At 43.1% G+C, this 17951-nt stretch overlaps 1 protein-coding gene across 2 annotated transcripts in view; it reads left to right on the top strand.

The window, feature by feature from the left end:
• The window catches only part of LOC141917579 (glial cell line-derived neurotrophic factor-like), a 30821-nt gene extending 16851 nt beyond the window's left edge, over nucleotides 1–13970 (top strand). For both annotated transcript variants that reach the window (XM_074810896.1, XM_074810895.1), the window contains one exon: nucleotides 13486–13970. In XM_074810896.1, the coding sequence (XP_074666997.1) occupies nucleotides 13486–13970 (485 nt within the window). The remainder of the gene's footprint in view (nucleotides 1–13485) is intronic.
• The last annotated feature ends 3981 nt before the right edge of the window (nucleotides 13971–17951 follow it).

The raw sequence follows: 17951 nt of genomic DNA, 5'->3' as shown, positions 1-17951 counted from the left end.
AATGACACTGCAGTGATGTAATTACATTTTCCCAAGATCACTATATAAAACTATTCCTTAAAGTACAGTTTCCAATAACTTAAAATGTCAAGTTTTATGAGATTTTTTTTAAAAAAAGGATAACCCGCTTATATACATTATTATTTTGCAATTAATAGAATTTAATCTTTTCTTGTAAACCATAATAGACAGCATGGTCAGAAGAGACTATAGTTAGCCTTTTACATCCATAACCAGGCACTAAAATGAGTAACTGGATTTTTTTCGCAAAAGCTGGAGATCCATCTGTTCCCACTGAAATCAATTTGTGGTCAGGTACAAACTGATGGTTTCTTGCTCTACCATGCTGGGTTACTGCTATTGTGGGAGAATATTTGACTTTAAAATAAATCTGTTGCTAGTGAAATCAAAGTTTTACAAAATGTAATTGTGGTCAGATTTGAACAGACAGAAATAAATTGTCATTTTTCCTTAATGGAAACTGTTTTCTTGAAAATGTGACAAGTTTGGTTTGGATATTTGTTTAGACCTATTTTATGTAGAAGTCTGTCTGAACACTGTATAATTTATTCTTCTAAAATGTGCAGGCATCAGATCCCGATCCTGCTGGCACACGGTGTCTCTAATTAATTAATTAGAAATGCAAAGGCAGGCTTGGGGAGGGTTGCAGTGGGGAAGATGCCCAGAGGAAGGAATGTTTCCCTGCATGCCCAAAGCAGAATTCTGGGGTGGCTTTCTGCAGAGGTTGGTGGGGAGCACCACAGGAGTTTGGCTGCAGGAGCCTGCACCTGTACACGCTGCCAGCTCTTGCAGTGCCCACAGGACAGGGACTGTGTTCAGGAACAGGCAGGTCAAAGCCCCAGGTTCCAGAGAACAGCAGTGAGGTGAGAATTTTAGTTTTCATTCAAGAGGGACATTCCTAACTCGAGAGGCTGGGTCAAAACTATGATCTGAGTGTGCCCTAAAGGTTCAGAAAGCAAACAAACAGCAAACAGATGATGCAAATGTTCTTTTTTTTTTTTTTTTAATGTCTTTTAAATGAGTCTCATTTCTTTATTTTTGTTTGACTATGGAGTTTTGGATGTTTGGTGTTGACCAACTCTGTGCCCAGCCTGGTCACTCTTCTGGATTTCTGTGTTCACCAGTCTTGTGATGTTTTGTTCTTTCCTTCTTTGCTTTTTTATTCATTTTCTGATCCTGTGAAAAACTCCTGGCAGATCAAGAGCTCTGGTTCAGTTGGACATGGAAGACCAATGGGGTCTGTGAGCCTTTTTGCCATGTTGTGAGCAAGATACACAGAGGCCCTGTGCCCCCTGGGGGAGGATTTTACATTTCCAGGATGTATGGTCCTTTCTCTTGGGGAATGCCTGCTTTGAGGTGCATCACACTCATGTATGTGTGAGACAACCTTCACTAACCTATATTGAGCATGTGCTGTTGTGGGCTATCCTATCCTATCCTATCCTATCCTATCCTATCCTATCCTATCCTATCCTATCCTATCCTATCCTATCCTATCCTATCCTATCCTATGTGGCATCAGATTTTTAAATTCTAATTCCTTCACACCCTGAATCCAGGGACTACTGCTCAGAGAAGATCTTTACTGCCTTTATTGCCATAGTATCTGAGCATTTTCCACTGGCACTCTGTATGTGTGTACGTGTAAATACAATACACATATACACACATCCAAACTGTATATTTTATAAGAAGGGATAATAGTATGTGCTTTTCCCAGGGATGTGAAATCCCCACAGAAAGCTGTCTGCTGCACAGTCAAGTCAGCACAGTCCATGAAGTATTAGAGAAGTGAAGCTGCCAGGCTGTTGACCTTCATTCTGAGACTATAAATGTTCTTTAAACAGTGTTTGAGACAGAGGGGTAACTAAGTAAAGCAGATCATGGCTCAATCAAGTGGCCTTATTCAGGTTGCAAACCAGCACTTGATGCTAAGGCAGCCCCTATGAGTACGGTGGTGTTCCCTAGCCACACAGCTCAGCTCAGCACCCTCTTCACCCCCAGCAGCGCTTACTGCAGCACAGAGACCAAACAAGTGCTCTACAGGTAGAGGGTGTTGTTGCTTACAGCAACTTGAGAGGACTCACTGGGTAGCCCAGTAATGCAGCTGCCATTGTGATTAACGTCATGTACACACATAGTCCCATAACAGCATGTGTGGTTGTAGGTGAGCAGACACTGACCAGGGTCGATAGGTCCAGCACATTTCCTTGAGGGGGGCTCTGTGCTCACCTACCAGTTCCCTAATATCACCCATGTGCCTTGTGTCTCCTCAAGTGATGTAATCTCCAAATACTGAGGGTCACTGCAGGAGTCCTCTGGACAGATTTGGATATCTGTTTGGGATATTTTCCAGTCTCCTGGGCTGAAGGGGACATCCACCCTGGAGACAGAAAACTGGCATTCATCTTACTCATAGTGCTGACATCCCTCCCAGCAAATAGCCCAAGTGGCCTGATGTTGCAATAGGGGATGAGCTGAGTAGGGATCCTTGGCTCTGTTAGATGTATCAGCCATGTATGCTTCATCCCAGGTTACAGCTTGGAGCAATTCTTGCATGGTTTGTGTTAGAGCCCCAGTGAGATTAGTGGGATCAGACATGCTGCCAATTATCCCATCTTCTGGTTGCAGCAAATCCATGTGTGTAGATAGGCCTCCTCTAGTTGGATACCCCGTTGGCTTGATTAATTGATCTACTTTTTCCCCTATTGCTTCCACCTTCTGCCATGTTGACACCCCATGCCTGCATTAGCAGCGTTGCATAGGGCTTGTATATGGTGTGTTTCCTCCACCTTAAGTATCATAGGCCCCTCACAGTGCAGAAGGCTCTCAGCAACATTAGCTCCCTTGGTGCAGTTGGGGGAGTCATCATGCATGAACCAGGATATATGTCAACATGGGCTCTGAGTAGAGACACAGTCCACAACAAGGGCCTTTCCCTCTCTTTATCTACCCTCTAGGGCATACTTGGATTGGATTGGGCAGGACACTGCTTGGACCCTATAACTGATTAATATTTAACCAAAGTAGACTCCTGCATATAGCACTGTTGCAGGGGTAGGTGACATTTTTGCACCTGAATTGCAAGCAGTTTAAAAACAGTGTGCCTAGTTGGTTTGTTATCTCTTCAGGTAATCCACAGTTTTGTTTCTCCCTTCTTAGGTGGGGGGAGACTTACTTCCCTCACTGCAAAGGCAGCATACCAGATTTGGGATAAATATGAGGCTGAAGGTTGAAGACAGGAGTCTCCATGTATAGGTTGGGTTTCTCTGTAACAATCTTCCAGCTCTTTCCTAATGGCTGACCCTTGCATGGATTTCATTAAACCCTAGTATACTTCCCTGATGGTTGTATTTCACTCTCCACAGCCAATGTCTCATTGTGTCATACTGTTGCAACAAGTACTGGGCCAGAAATATGTGACGGAGGTGTGGGCTGGGGTAGTCACAGTAGTATGAGGGGGTAATTGGAAAGTGAGAGTGGGGAATGACACAGCTAGAGCCATCTCCTCAGGGCCATATCCTTCCCCTATTGGGTTATAAGCTAAGAAACCTAGCTTCTGCATAAGAAACCTAGAAACCACCCGCAACAGGAACAAGTGCCTCCTGCCGAACTCCTCTCCATCTGTATCTGTGCCAGGGCCGAGGTGGTACTTCAGCAATGGGAGCTGTGCCAGCTCCATGTGGATCATCTTGCTTGATTGAGTCTAGCAAGGTATCTACCTCTTCTTGCTTTTAAGGAACGTAGCCCACCCATTGCCTTGACCTGGACCTTGCTCAGTAGGGCAGTATTCGTATGGTGTAGGCAGACCAGCCTCTCCTGCAACAGAGCGAAGTAGTAGATCCAATGGACACATATATCCAAGCTACCCCCTTCTAGTAGGTGTGGTTCATAGTGGGTATTTTGGTACCTGCTCCAGATTTAATGACAGAGGAGTGCAAGAAGGGTGCACTTACCATTGGTTTCACAGGCTTATGGGGCTTGGCTCAAGGTCCTGCTTTGTTCGGGTCCCATATAGCTGTATAGGTAGCAGCTATCCCTCCTTCATGTCTTTTCACAGTCACTAGTCTGGGAGATTGTTGCCATTATGATTGAATACCTGTAAAACACAATGGAATTCACTTTTCCCAGTCCCAAACTCTACAGTTTATAAGATTCCGCTTCCCACATGTCACCCTCATTATATGAAGGTACAAGATTGCCTGTAGAGTCTTTTACCAGTCTGCACTATTTTTCTGGAGCTGTCCATGAAAAACCATATACTTCTGATCCATCCCTATTTTATCATGGAAAGGGGCTTCTAGGATGTGGCTGCTTTGGAGTGGAGTCCATATTCCTCCTTAAGTGCAGATGCACTGTGTTTCAGCAGGTTTTTGTGCTAACGGAGTTATCCTGCTGCCCCCATCTCCTGCATATTTGGTGCTTCTGTTGAGGATATAAAGGTGCACCTTCGCTAGGCAATGGGAGGCAGCCTTGTGTCTTCTTCTCTCCTGTTAACAGAGTCCATGCCACCACATGTGGGCTGGGTACATTTGCTGCCTGGTCTCCCATCAGGGCTCCTGTCTGTTATAGTGCTTATTAGGGAAATGTGGTGCTGAGCCTTTGCCTAAGGGGCTGTTCCTATCTCAGCACCTGACTGTCACGGATGAAAGTTTTGACACAGTAATGATTTAGTAAAAAAACTAGGTTTATTAATAACTAACAGCAATTTATTATTACAAAATAATTCAGAAATACTGAAAGAAAGAAAAGCGATGTGAGAAACACTCAGTTGCCAATTATCCATAGCTCAGACAGGATGCGGTGTGAAGCACTCTTTATTACGCTCTTGCAAGACCGGGCGCCCCCATCAAGTGGACGCGCCTAACAGCCATCATGCAATGGTTTATATCCCTTTCTCCCAACCGCCAGTTCCCTCCCCTGATTCCTCATTGGCTGAGTACTACAGGGTGTACAGACTTCCCGAACCGCCTACCGATACGCCCCTTCATGTATGTGTTCATACGTCGCATGTTCATGGAAATGAACCTTGGCTTTCTCCAGGGAGGAGAAGTTAATATGCATGAGCTCATCACGCAAGCGTACTAAGATGGAAAAGTTCGAAATTCAGGTTCCCCAAGTCTTTCCGTATCTGCATCCATCTAAAGCCAGTTCCAAGTACTGGGTCATCACAGTTGACAAAAAGACCACTTGCCTTCTAGCCCTAGGCCAGGGATTTCAATGGTTGTGAATTGCTCTTGTTGATTGCTTTGGTGAATCGCTCCTGCCCTTCCCATCAGGCTTATTATGCGAAAACAACATTCTTTCCCTTACAATTCCCCCCTGTTTTTATTTATACTCTTGTTGCTTTTCGCATATTCTCAGAGTATTGTTCTATGAACATTTTTCCAGTGTTGACAACATGAAATTTACATCTTTTCTCTGATGACAAGTCATCTCTTGCATCTTCATCTCCCTCTTCCTCTAGTAACAGCATCTTGCCAAGATAGGGGGGGTGGTTCCAGAGGCATCTGTTTTGACAAGGCGGTTTCAATGAGATGCTGGACCAATCCTCGGACGCAAGGGATTATGTAGCATCCTACGGAGACAGTGGAGAAAGTAGGTGGTATCTTGACATCCTTGTTCTTCCCCAGTCCGCACATGCGCAGTAGAGTCTCTCGAACTTTCCTGGGGTTTCTGGTGTTGCTGGGGGCTTCTGACAGGGGTCCCTCCAGTACTTTTCCATTGCACAATAGCAGTCCATAGGAGTCTGTGTTTACAGAAAAAGAACTCCGAACCATTTTAACAACAAAACCACAGTAAATCACCTTTAACTTATGTACATGGCAAAATACCAGCAGCATACCTGCTCCTCACATTAAAGTCACTATATTTTTAACACGAATCACCACCATATTCTTCACAATCCCTCGCATTTTATTAAATTGATTCGTGTTTGGGTTTATCCCTTGAATGACTAAATGAATCAATTTAATAAAACATGGAATCATACATGGTATAAACATTAGGGTAGCAAATGTACACAACAGATAAAATAAAAGCTGTTTTACCCACGGTGTTCCAGGTAACCAGGACCATAGATTGCCATTCCAGCCATTCCACGTTTGCTATCTGTGATGGGGAGGCGGTATAGAGACCCACGGCCAGCTTGATAATCCCAAAGGTCCCCCACAAACCCAGCAGTGACTTAAATTGAAGGTTTTACTTCTAGTCTTTGTTAATAAAACAAACTCATTATTTTCAAAAGGGTCATATGAGTTGGTAGCATTTTGACTCTTTTTAGCCATTATGAGGCTAACATACACAGTGAGGAGAAAAAGCCAGCTACCATAGTGAGGTCCGGTATGGCACATTTTTCTGTTTACCCCTGGACCCATTGGGTTGCTGCCAACGGTCGGGTTCGTGTCTTCTTAACAGCAAAAATGGAGGCCAATCCGGTCTTGCCCTCACTTGGACTTATCCTCAGCTTTTCCCTCACTCCCTTTTACTTTTGTTTGGTTTTTTTTTTCCTAATTCCTTTGTTCAACTGATTTATGTTTTTATGCAAAACAGTCTAAAACCAAAAATCATAGGTATTACAACTTTTTAACATATGTACATACACACAGGGTTCATGTAGATGATTCAGGATCTCACTACTATTGGTGTCACTCGGTCTGTTTTAATAAGTCCAGTCTTATTTTAGCTCCATCATATTCGAAGCTTCAGATCTCCAGGTGCTGACTCGATCTTCTAATTGGGTTCACCTGTAACTGGTCCTTTCACCCTGGAAATCTGAGTCCATCCTCTTTCAGCAGTTCTTACAGCTGTCTCCGTAGTCAACAATACCAGGAATGGTCCTTCCCATCTAGGAGATAAGCTTTCCTCCTTCCAAGTTTTGATCATTACTTTATCTCCAGGTTGTATTTTGTGTACTGCAAATCCTAAAGGAGTTGTCTGGGCTAACATTCTTTTTATTCTTAATTCTTTTAGGTTTTTCTCAATAGTTTTAATATATTGTTGAATCCTCATGTCTTCTATTAATGGATGCCCTAAAGGCATACCTTGGGAATATGGCATCCCATATAACATCTCAAAAGGTGAGAGGCCTGTCTCTGAATTTGGCATAGTCCTAATATGAAGTAAGGCTAAGGGTGAGCATTTAATCCATGAGAATTTGGTTTCTATCATTAATTTAGGTAACTGTTGTTTCAAGGTTTGATTCATTTGCTCTACCCGTCTATAACTTTGTGGATGCCATCGAGTGTGATATTCCCAAGTGATGCCCAAAGCTTCTGTATTTAACTTTATAATTTTTGATGTAAAATGAGTACCCTGATCCAAATCAAATACTTTTACAATTCCAAATCATGGTATAATTTGTTCCAATAATATTTTAGCTACTGACTGGGCAGTCGCTCTGGTGGTAGGAAAAGCTTCTACCCAGTGAGTTAATTGATCTACTATTACCAGTAAATATTTGCATCTCCTAACTTTCGGTAGTTCTGTGAAATCTATTTGGATCCTTTCATTCATTGCAGAAATTGTTTTGCTGGTAGAAATGCATGACATACGTTCAGTTTTCTCAAACATATTGATTTTAGGGTCATATTCATTAACATTTGTGTCACCAGGTAAAAGATCAGAGTGCCTGCTTTTTATCCATGATGTGCCATTAATGGTACGCACTGAACAGCTATCAAGATCTTTCTTATTGTTTGTGGCTCAAATACTTAACTGGTTTTCATTAATCTCTTTTACACTGTACCTATCACCCAAAAGTTTCGTTTCAATTCTGGTCTGGTTTGCAGAGTCCTCTGCAATTCTCCTTCTATCCCTATTGTCTAGAAGGATCCACTTCCCATTCACCACAGTGGTCCCCAATTTTTGAATTTCGGTGAACTCCTGAGGGTTATATATCTTTTTTCCATAATCTACTTCTTGTTTCATTACATATAAACAACCTTTGAATTCAATTCAGTTTGTTCTAGATCAGGTCTTATCTTTGTTTGTAATTCTATTACTTCAATGCAGTTGTGACTTAATTCACCCCTAGGATCTCCATATAAAAACTGAGTAGGGTTTTGAGCACCAGTTACTCTCAGTTCTAATTCTGGTGCTCTCATTAAGACAGTCTCATATTTCAATAGCCGACTATCAGTGAGCCATTTCTCAGCCTTTTGCTGCAGCACCCCACGCACATCATGAGGGGAAAACACTGTGATAATCGCTCCAAAAGTCACCTTTCCTGCCTCTTCAATCAGTAAGGCTGCTGCCACTAAAGACTGTAAGCATGTTGGCCAGCCCCTGCTTAAGGGATCTAATAATTTTGAAAAGTATCCAATTGGTCTCTTACTTCCAGCCTAATCTTGGGGCAGAACCCCATAAGCAGTTTGATTTGAGGTAGTTATAAATAATTGAAAAGGCTTTTTAACATCCAACAAACTTAACACTGGAGGCTCAGCCAGTGTTTCTTTTAGTTTCTGAAACCTATTCTCATCTCTTCTAACACGCACCTCCTGCGCTTCTCTTAACAATTCCTGTAGACCCCGCTCTTGCCAATCATCGAATTTTTCTAACTTCTTTCTAATATCTCCCCATAATTTGGTCACGAATTGAGTTTTTAATAAAGCCTCCCCCACCGGGGATGCAGGGTCTACTCCCGAATACATTTGTAACTTTTTTTTTTTTTTTTTCTTCTTTTCTCGCTGGCCGCTTTATTCCCCGGCCGGGCTCCTCCAGCAGCACGGTCAGACCGGAGCGGCCGGGCCCCCTCCCTGCGGCACCGCGGGGGGGCCGCGTCCTGGCGTGGGGTCGTGCCGCGGTCCTAGGGCCGCCCGCCGCCGCCAACGCCTTCCCAAACCTCTGCCCCACTATTTTCTAATTGTTTCTGCTTTTCTCGATTACGGGTTCGGCTGCTGGTGGAGGGGAAGGAGCACTAGGTTTTGGTTCCTCATGCAGGAGTTTAAGATACAACCCCTTTGTTTTCTGTGCATAGGCCTCAATCTATAGGCGGCAATGCCCAGTCAATCCCCAAAACTTTCTTAATTCTTTCTTAGTTCCAGGGAGCGGTAATTATCCCTTGAATCCCTTCGGGATTTATTTTTTTTTTATCTCCCTTCTGTAATTAAATGGCCCAAATACTTAACTTCATTTTCTATATATTGGATTTGGCCTTTGAGACCCTTAACCCTTGTTTTCCCAGAAAATTAAGGAGTCCATCAGTGGCTATTTTCACCTCAGACTGCCCCTCCCCTGAGAGTAAAATGTCATCCACATACTGTAGTAACATGACCCCTTCAGGTGGCTTAAATTGTTCCAGAGTTTGTTCTAATATCTGCCCAAATAAATTAGGGGATTCTGTAAATCCTTGAGGTAGAACAGTCCACCTCAACTGTTGTTTGCGCCCTGTCTGGGCGTCTTCCCATTCAAAGGCAAATAAATAATTATTTTTTTTTAAGGGAGGGGTTTTTAGTCCTCCCCTATTACCCTCTTTGACTCACACGATGGGGTTTATATCTACCTCATCTTTCTCTGTCAGAGTATTCATAGTAATAGTCATACACATTCCTTATAAGTGTGGATTTGTAATCCTAGTCGTATCACCAAATCCCGGCCCAGCAGATTACTGCCTGCCTTTGGGAGATATAACAGTTGTCCCACAACTGTCCCTTTTTTTTTTTTTTTTTTTTTTAAATACAGAAGCGGTAAACCCTTCCCCTTTTATGCCCATTGGTCTGCTAGTTCCAACCCCAAGGGAATATAATTTAAAGAAGTCTTGCTTGCCCCGGTATCACTCCCGGGGTCCCACCCTCCAATTTATCAAGGGCTCTTGGTGGGATTTATAGCTAAAGAACCCCTGACTGCTCTATTCTGTCTTCAAAGTTCATGATTGGAATTACTTTAACTCTGGGCATTCTCTCTCAAAATGCCCCAGTCTCCCACAACGATAGCTTCTGGAGGCTTTTCATCCCCAGTTTCTTCCCGTTCCTCCTGTTCCACCTTTAAGGTAAAAAGGTGTTCAGTCCTTTGTTGGACCCAACAGGAGGTGTAGTCAGACTCCTCTTGTGAAAAAGGGGTCTTTGAACTCACATAGAAGTTTAAGTCTTGACATAACCAGTTCTTAGTTGACCCATATTTTGGCCAAAAAGCCTTACGTCCCAAAATGGGCTCCTTTGTCCACACAAAAACACAATAATGTGTCATTTTCTTTTTGTCCTTCCCCTTGTATTCGGAACGTTCCTTCATCGTTACAACATTCTCCCCAATGGACTGTACGGGGGAATGTTTTCAGGGACCTTCCCTGAATTCCCGCTAAACTTAGTCTTTTTGTTCCCCATTTTTTTTTTTTTTCCCCGAAACTTCTGGTCGTTTTCCTCGCGGCACAGCAGAGCCGCCACTGCAGACTCCGCCCTCAGCCCGTACTGACGTACGGCTCACTCGCTCCCACCCACCAGAATCTCCCAGACCACCAAGGCAGTACTTAACAGTCCAATTTTCTTACCTTGGTCCGTGCACAAGAGTTGCCTGGTCTAACAGCGCTTTCCAAAGTTCCTCTTTTTTTTTTTTTTTTTTATCCTTTTGCCCCCAGTGGTTCACAAGGCCTGTCTATATTATCAGTCTCAGGATCTCAGTCGGTCCCCGTGGAGTCACCGTCGATGATTCGCGAGACTGTTGAAATCAACAGGGCGCGCCTCCTCGCCCTCAACGGCGGAGACTCCCAGGCGATGACTTCGATCCCGGACGAGCCCCCAAATTGTGAGAAACACTCGGTTGCCAATTATCCATAGCTCAGACAGGATGCGGTGTGAAGCACTCTTTATTATGTTCTTGCAAGACCGAGCGCCCCCATCAAGTGGACGCGCCTAACGGCCATCGTGCAATGGTTTATATCCCTTTCTCCCAACCGCCAGTTCCCTCCCCTGATTCCTCATTGGCTGAGTACTACAGGGTGTACAGACCTCCCAAACCGCCTACCGATACGCCCCTTCATGTATGTGTTCATACGTCGCATGTTCATGGAAATGAACCTTGGCTTTCTCCAGGGCGGAGAAGTTAATATGCATGAGCTCATCACGCAAGCGTACTAAGATGGAAAAGTTCGCCCCAAGTCTTTCGGTATCTGCATCCATCTAAAGCCAGTTCCAAGTACTGGGTCATCACAGTTGACAAAAAGATCACTTGCCTTCTAGCCCTAGGCCAGGGATTTCAATGGTTGTGAATTGCTCTTGTTGATTGCTTTGGTGAATCGCTCCTGCCCTTCCCATCAGGCTTATTATGCGAAAACAACATTCTTTCCCTTACAGCGACTTATTCACAGATTCTAAAATGACAAGATTCACACTAACTTACTTAACGGTACCTATATATATACATGTGCATACACAAAACGGACAAACACACAGAAACAAAGGTGTTTGGATTCAGTAGAATGAACACAGAACGGACAAACACACACAGAAACAAGGGTACGTACCCCCCCACACACACACACACACACACCCCAATAAACAGAGAAAGAACGGGTGAAAGAGAAGCTAGCTCAAAGAAAATTTCCCTCTTGAGTTTAGAGCAAATACTCCCAATGCCTTGGCATTCCTCAACGGGCAATAATTGAGACTCGAGTGGGTGGACTTTACTTTGCCCTGGCCTTCCGTCTGGAGCAGACGACACCTTAAGGGTTTGGTACCTGAGAGGCGTCCCAGCTCAGGGGAGGTGCTGGTCACAGGCCCACTGCGATCCAGGAGAGCTCAAAGGGTCTCCCTGGTGGTCGCCATTTATAGGGTCCAAGATAATTGACTTTTGTCAAATACCTTCTGGTGCCTTCCAGCAGTTACACAAGAATTTGATTAATGTGCGACTCTGTTATTGTTCCCATTTGACCACATCCCAGGCACAGGTGTGCCAGGCCCTTAGGAGTTGATGGGTCGTTATAGCTGTTTCCGAGCAATCGGGAGGGGCAGGAGCCAGACTCGTTAATGTTATCAGTCCTTATCTCCACAGACTGGTGTATAGCTCGGGGGATGCGGGTGGAATCGCAGGTAGCACCAAGCAGCCCAACAAAGAGGGGCGGGGGGGGGGGGGGGGGGAGTGTGTGTAAGGATTGCACCACCACACTGACCCAGTGATAGCCTTTGTGGCTCAGTGGAGATACCAACCCCTGGCCAGGTGCACTGTGTCAGATATCATCTTTGCCAATGTTTTCAGTTCCTGGGACATTTGTAGGGGTCCTTCTGGAGATGGAGCCCCCTTACATGCAGAGCCAGGTGCGTGACACTGGTCTGTTATGTGGGTGGGCACTTAAGAGTTAAGTACAGAAAGAATCATCCTCTTAGGTCTTCATGCAAAGGAAGTGAATCCTCAAAGAGTCGATTTTTGGCACTATGACTGAGAAAAAAAAATTTCAATGCTGCAATGTTGTTTACATGTTTAAGAGACAATCATTAATAATATAACATAAGGGCACCCACACACGAGCTTCTGACAGCCTGACCCTCCATTAAATCACTGTATTCACTAAAGCAGATCACATTAAGAGATTTAGTCCATGAGGAGTTTAAAGATTTCAAAATGCTATTTTATTCCAAATCATGATGAAAAGCTGAAATCTCAGAATGTTTCAGAAGAACAAGTTCAATTTCACTCTCTTTGAAGCAGTTCATTCTGCTAGTATCAAAACATTTCATTGACTTCAACATTTAATTTACTTGTATAATTTATCTCTAGTAGAGTATATATCAAATGAAAAATTAAATAGATATTTTAATTTCATAAAAAGAAAATGTATTAATAACATTTCCCTTGAAAATTGACATAATACTTATATTCTGACCTATTTCTACTCAACCTAATCAGCATCTTGTGATATGAAGTAGTTCCATGAGAATTTTTTCAAAAGCTCTGATAATAATTATCCCGTAAAAGCATTAAAAAAAGCATGCATTCAGCCAGGAATAATAGCTCAGCCTGGCACCCCAGAAAATTCCTCCTTCTGTCCTGCCCAAAAAACCTTATCGATAGGTGACTTTGTCAATGCTGGTGTGAAAAGACAACAATTAACAATTATTATCACAAAATTGCTTTAAAGAAATCTTGCCCTTTTGCCGCTTTGCTGGGAAGAGCCTGTATAACCTCTCTACAGTAGCTTCATACACCCATTAATTAATATTTGTATCGTGACATGCTTTTCTTTCCCTTGATTTTGACAGGGCTCATTCAATATTGAAAGATGTGCCAGAGTGCTACCAAGCATCAGCAGACACCTACAGAGATACATACATATCTCATTTCTTTTTCCCCAAATGAGTTTCCATGATGATCTAAACAATTCCAAATTGTCCCTGATTTTTGAGTATCTTGGGCGTCCTCTCTGAAGTAATGGGCAGGGGAACTTGCATGTGTCTAACATTTTTTGGCCACAAATGGATAAACTTCCATTAATGAAAACTGACATGTGACAAAGCCTTTTCTCTCTTTCCCAAACAGTTAATATGCCAGAGGATTATCCAGATCAATTTGATGAGGTAATAGACTTTATTCAAACCACCATTAAAAGACTGAGGAGGTCGCCAGATAAACAGACTCCAATTTTTTCTAGGTGGGAGAGAAACCAGCAAAACGCAGCCACAAACATAGCGAATTCCAGCAAAAAGGGAAGGAGGAATCAAAAGGGCAAAAATCGAGGATGTGTCTTAACAGAAATACATTTAAACGTGACTGACTTGGATTTGGGATATGAAACCAAAGAAGAGCTAATTTTCCGGTATTGCAGTGGATCTTGTGATGCAGCTGAGACAACGTATGACAAAATCTTAAAAAATTTAACCAGAAAGAAAAAACTAGTCACTGACAAAGTAAGGCAATCTTGTTGCAGACCCACAGCCTTTGATGATGACCTGTCCTTTTTGGACAATAACCTGGTTTACCACATACTGAAAAAACATTCCGCAAAAAGGTGTGAATGTGTCTGACTGCTGCACGCTGGAGGCAGATCCAGTTTTGCATTCCTGCTACGATGCAAAGAGAGGGACCAAGGTTCCCAGGGAAGCATCTGCTCAGAGTGAAGAAAAGAGGACCAAGAACGCAGAACAAGGGGTCGTGGGAGCCTGGGTAGGGCGTGAGGCAGTGTAGGAGGATAGAGGCTTTTGAAGTCCTATGGGAAAGTAAATAAAAGCTCAGGTGGAGATGCCAACGGCTAGATAGCGTGCATGCTCCCTTTCTCATTTAACACAGTCCAATGTCAGTGAGACTCATATCCTTGAGGAATGTCCTTAAAAACACAACCCTGCCGTACCACACTGTTGTAGTTATACCATTCATGCCAGGAAGCTTAGCTGAGTAGTAGCTTAGGAGTACCTTACGCATCCCCTGCATCCTCAGCTTTACTGAAAGACACATTGTACTATTGCTCATTTAAGGGCGGTTCCTAAGTACTTAGGACAACTTCTAAACTATAATAAGATTAATCTTGTAAGTAAGATGATATTGGACAAATATCAAAATTCCCAGGCTCAAGTTCTCTAGGGCTGGTATCAATACAAAGCAAAACAGTTCCACTAACTGGTTAAGTTTGGTTATTTCCATCTCATGTTTCTTCAAAATGAGTGTAGGATTTTATTCTTCTGCTATCTATGAAAGTTGAGCTTTTAAGCACTTCTTCCTAGTATAGTAAGAAAAATAACAAGCCTGGCCTACACAAAATGTGTTTCTTTAGGTTTACAGAGGACTAACGTCACTTGCATAACTACATTTCTATTTGGTCATTGTGAGTGAGCAGAGACTATTTGATGCAATGCATCCGTTCAGAGACATAAATATACAGAATATATTTATTGAGCTTAAGTTATTGTTATTTATTACAGATCAGTAATGAATCTCCGTATTTATTAATGTTTCTTTTCAAAGGTGCCAAATTAGAAGATGCTTGAAAGATGCAGAGACAATTAAGTTGGTAACAACGGTCCATGCTTTTGATTGAAAGTGTTAACTTGAATGCAAAAAATCACTTACTTTACCTTTTTTATTTTAAACAAAATCCTGAATATGTTCACAAAATGTAGTGGCAAAGTCTGCAGCCCTTCATCCTGTTCACTAATACTTTTAAAAATTACTACAGTCGTACATGTGTAGAAGCAGCAATGGCTCTGCATGAGTGAGGGTTGCAGGACTTGGCTCAACAGTAGCAGTTTGTTATAAAAACTTAATTCTAGTCATATTTTAAATGTAGCCACATTTTTTTCTCACACTTTTTGCCAACTGACCTCATATAACTATTGACAAATGGAAAATAATCACATTTAGCTTTAAAATTTCTTGTTATATTTATTTCAGCTTTTCCTTCCATATTTCCATATAGAAGAGGTTAAATTCCTCTTACTAGTTAGCCCTGGATTTAATATAGCCTGCAGGTAAACATTTCTGTTAAATAACCAAAGTGTTTTGCATAATTTGCTGAAACATTACAGGATTGTACCCACATAACAGAACAGTCTGAGTTTCCTCAGGATGAGGGACGTTGTACAGCAAAGGCATTCATACCTGACTGCTAATGCAAGCTCTCCTTCTGGAGACTTTTTTTCCCAAAGGAGCAGCAGTGCAGGTCATTAGACATACCTGCCAACCAGTGAAGCATTAACTCCCACAAAAACGAAGAAAAAAAATCCCTACTGAAAAACAAAAAACAATAGTTGGTCTGACCTTTTATCTCATGCATGCAATGGCTCTCCATGCTCATTTTGCCCTGGGCCCCTCAGGGTGTCACAGAAGAAGGGTCTAGTAGCAAAAAAAGTCCAGAACAGGCATAGGAGGATGTACCAGGTGTATGAAATGTAATTCAGCCCCAACCTCCATTGTTTTCCTGGTCTGATGGAGGGCAGCCTCTGAGCCTGCCCACAGGGTCCATGCTCACACTGCCACAGGGGCACCTTACCCTCCACATTGGGCAGGGGTGGTACAGCTGATTGGCATGATTTGGGTAGTAAAGACCTGCTAAGCCCAAGGGTCAGCTGCGCTGCTAGGTGGTTATCTGGGTGCAGCGCCCAGAGGTGTGCTTTCGCTGGCCCTGGTACAGCCCCAGTTGCTGAAAACTTGCCCCAAAGCATTTTCTGTGCAGCTTGAAGAGGCTGCAACCAAAGCAAATCACTACATTCAAAATACAAAAGGGTAAAGTTTGTGATTTTTTAAAATTTTTTTAGACCTTACTGAAAACAGGAGTGTGCTTCTCTGGAGTTTTTTACTTCACCTGCGATTTATGTCTCATCATTTGTGTTAATCAACCAAAGTTCTCTACAGACTTTATTTTTGTATAATATTCATTTTATAGATTTTTACAAAATAAAACTAATTTCTATTGTTACCTGGTTGTTGCTTGTGTTTCTTCCCCTTTGTACCACTTCCAAGTTATAGTATCGCCCAGTTCCCAACCCGCATGGGGCAATGCTCAAGAAACAGCAAGTCCTTTACACAGTGGAGCTTTCCTCTTCCATCTCACTCTGGTCTTTAATGTGGATCAGAGATGTCTGTAGCTTCTTAGCAGAACATAACATTAATGGGTGATGTGACTACAATAAGTGACTCCAAAATACATGGTAAGCAATGGCACAATAAGCGACCCAGTGGCAGGCTTGAAGCCTGGTGTTACCCAAGCTGTCCCTTGCTTGTGCAGGGCTGTGGTGGCTTTGTGGTGGCCTTGGCTATGCACAGCCGCAATTCCTGTAGTCAGAGGAGTTTTGCATTTTGCTTTTCTAACCCCAGTGTTACATCAGTTGGACTAAATTCCATCCACTTTGGCAGTCCTTTTCCCTTCATCTTTAAATAGGAAAATACAACTTGAAGGATTCTCTTTTCTGCCACCATCATGGAAAAGATGAGGGCAGGTTTTGTGGCTGTGGCCAGCAACATCTTCTCAACTGTCTTGTGTTAAAAGTGCTGCAGTTCCTATCACAGAGTTGATAAACACACATAGAGTTACAGGTTTTGACACCGGGATCTGTACTCCTCAAAACTGCTACGGAGAGGAAGAGGGAGCATCTGATCACTGAGTCAGTGAGCAGGAGATCAAACACTCTTTCTCTTAATGTACAGCATATGGATGCCTTGGTTTCATTTGTTCTGAGTGAGGCCATGCACGCAGCTCTAGCCCAGCCGCTGGAACGCAAAACAAAGCTCACAAGCACTGCTTTTGAAGCATGTGGTATTGAAAGCATTCCTCCTCACATGCCACCATCTCTGCTCCTTGCACCAAAAACCCATCCACCATGCACAAAGGCTGCTGATTGCAGTCTGGTTGAATATGGCACACATTAGGCATTTGGCATGAAAATGACCTGCAGCTTCGTGTTCAGCAGAGATTGTGCACTTTCCCAAGAGCTGGAGGGGGTGTATATGTAAAACATGACTGTGAGGTGTTCTGAAGATGAATCTCTGATCTTACAGCCCAAACCTCACATCTTCTCTTATGTGGATCGAGAAGCATGAGGCCAACGCTGAAGTCCTGCTTGGCTTTATCAAAGGCTTCAAGTGGGCCATGCAATAGCTGGCAGGAGCAGGTTTGCTTGCATGGAGCTCTTTCACCCTCCTTCCCCAACCTTCCTGGTGAGGATAAATATTGGAGAGAGCAGATGGGGTTTTGCAATTGCAACCTGAGGCTTGCCACTGCTGGGCTGGCACCTTCAGCCTCATTTTCTGGTTAAAGTAAGGATCGCAGTAGTTCCCTGGCATTCTGCATGCATTAAAGCAGCTTGAACTCTTCAGCTAGCAGGTTGTGTAAAAGATTATAAAAAGGGCTTAAATTTTCATCTGTCACTAGGTAGTGCCAGTGCTGGGACAGATGTTATGTCAATGCTTGTGTAGCAGGGACAGCACTACTCTGGGTCCCTTCTGGAAGGAGAGGACTGGTCTCAAGTTGAATTATTTACAGGGAAGAGGATGGACCAAAACTCCATAACCATTTA

Source organism: Strix aluco, chromosome W (assembly GCF_031877795.1).
Source record: "Strix aluco isolate bStrAlu1 chromosome W, bStrAlu1.hap1, whole genome shotgun sequence".
Classification (NCBI taxonomy): Eukaryota; Metazoa; Chordata; class Aves; order Strigiformes; family Strigidae; genus Strix; species Strix aluco.
Note: the sequence above shows the minus strand (reverse complement) of the source record. Positions and strands in the feature narration are given on the sequence as shown.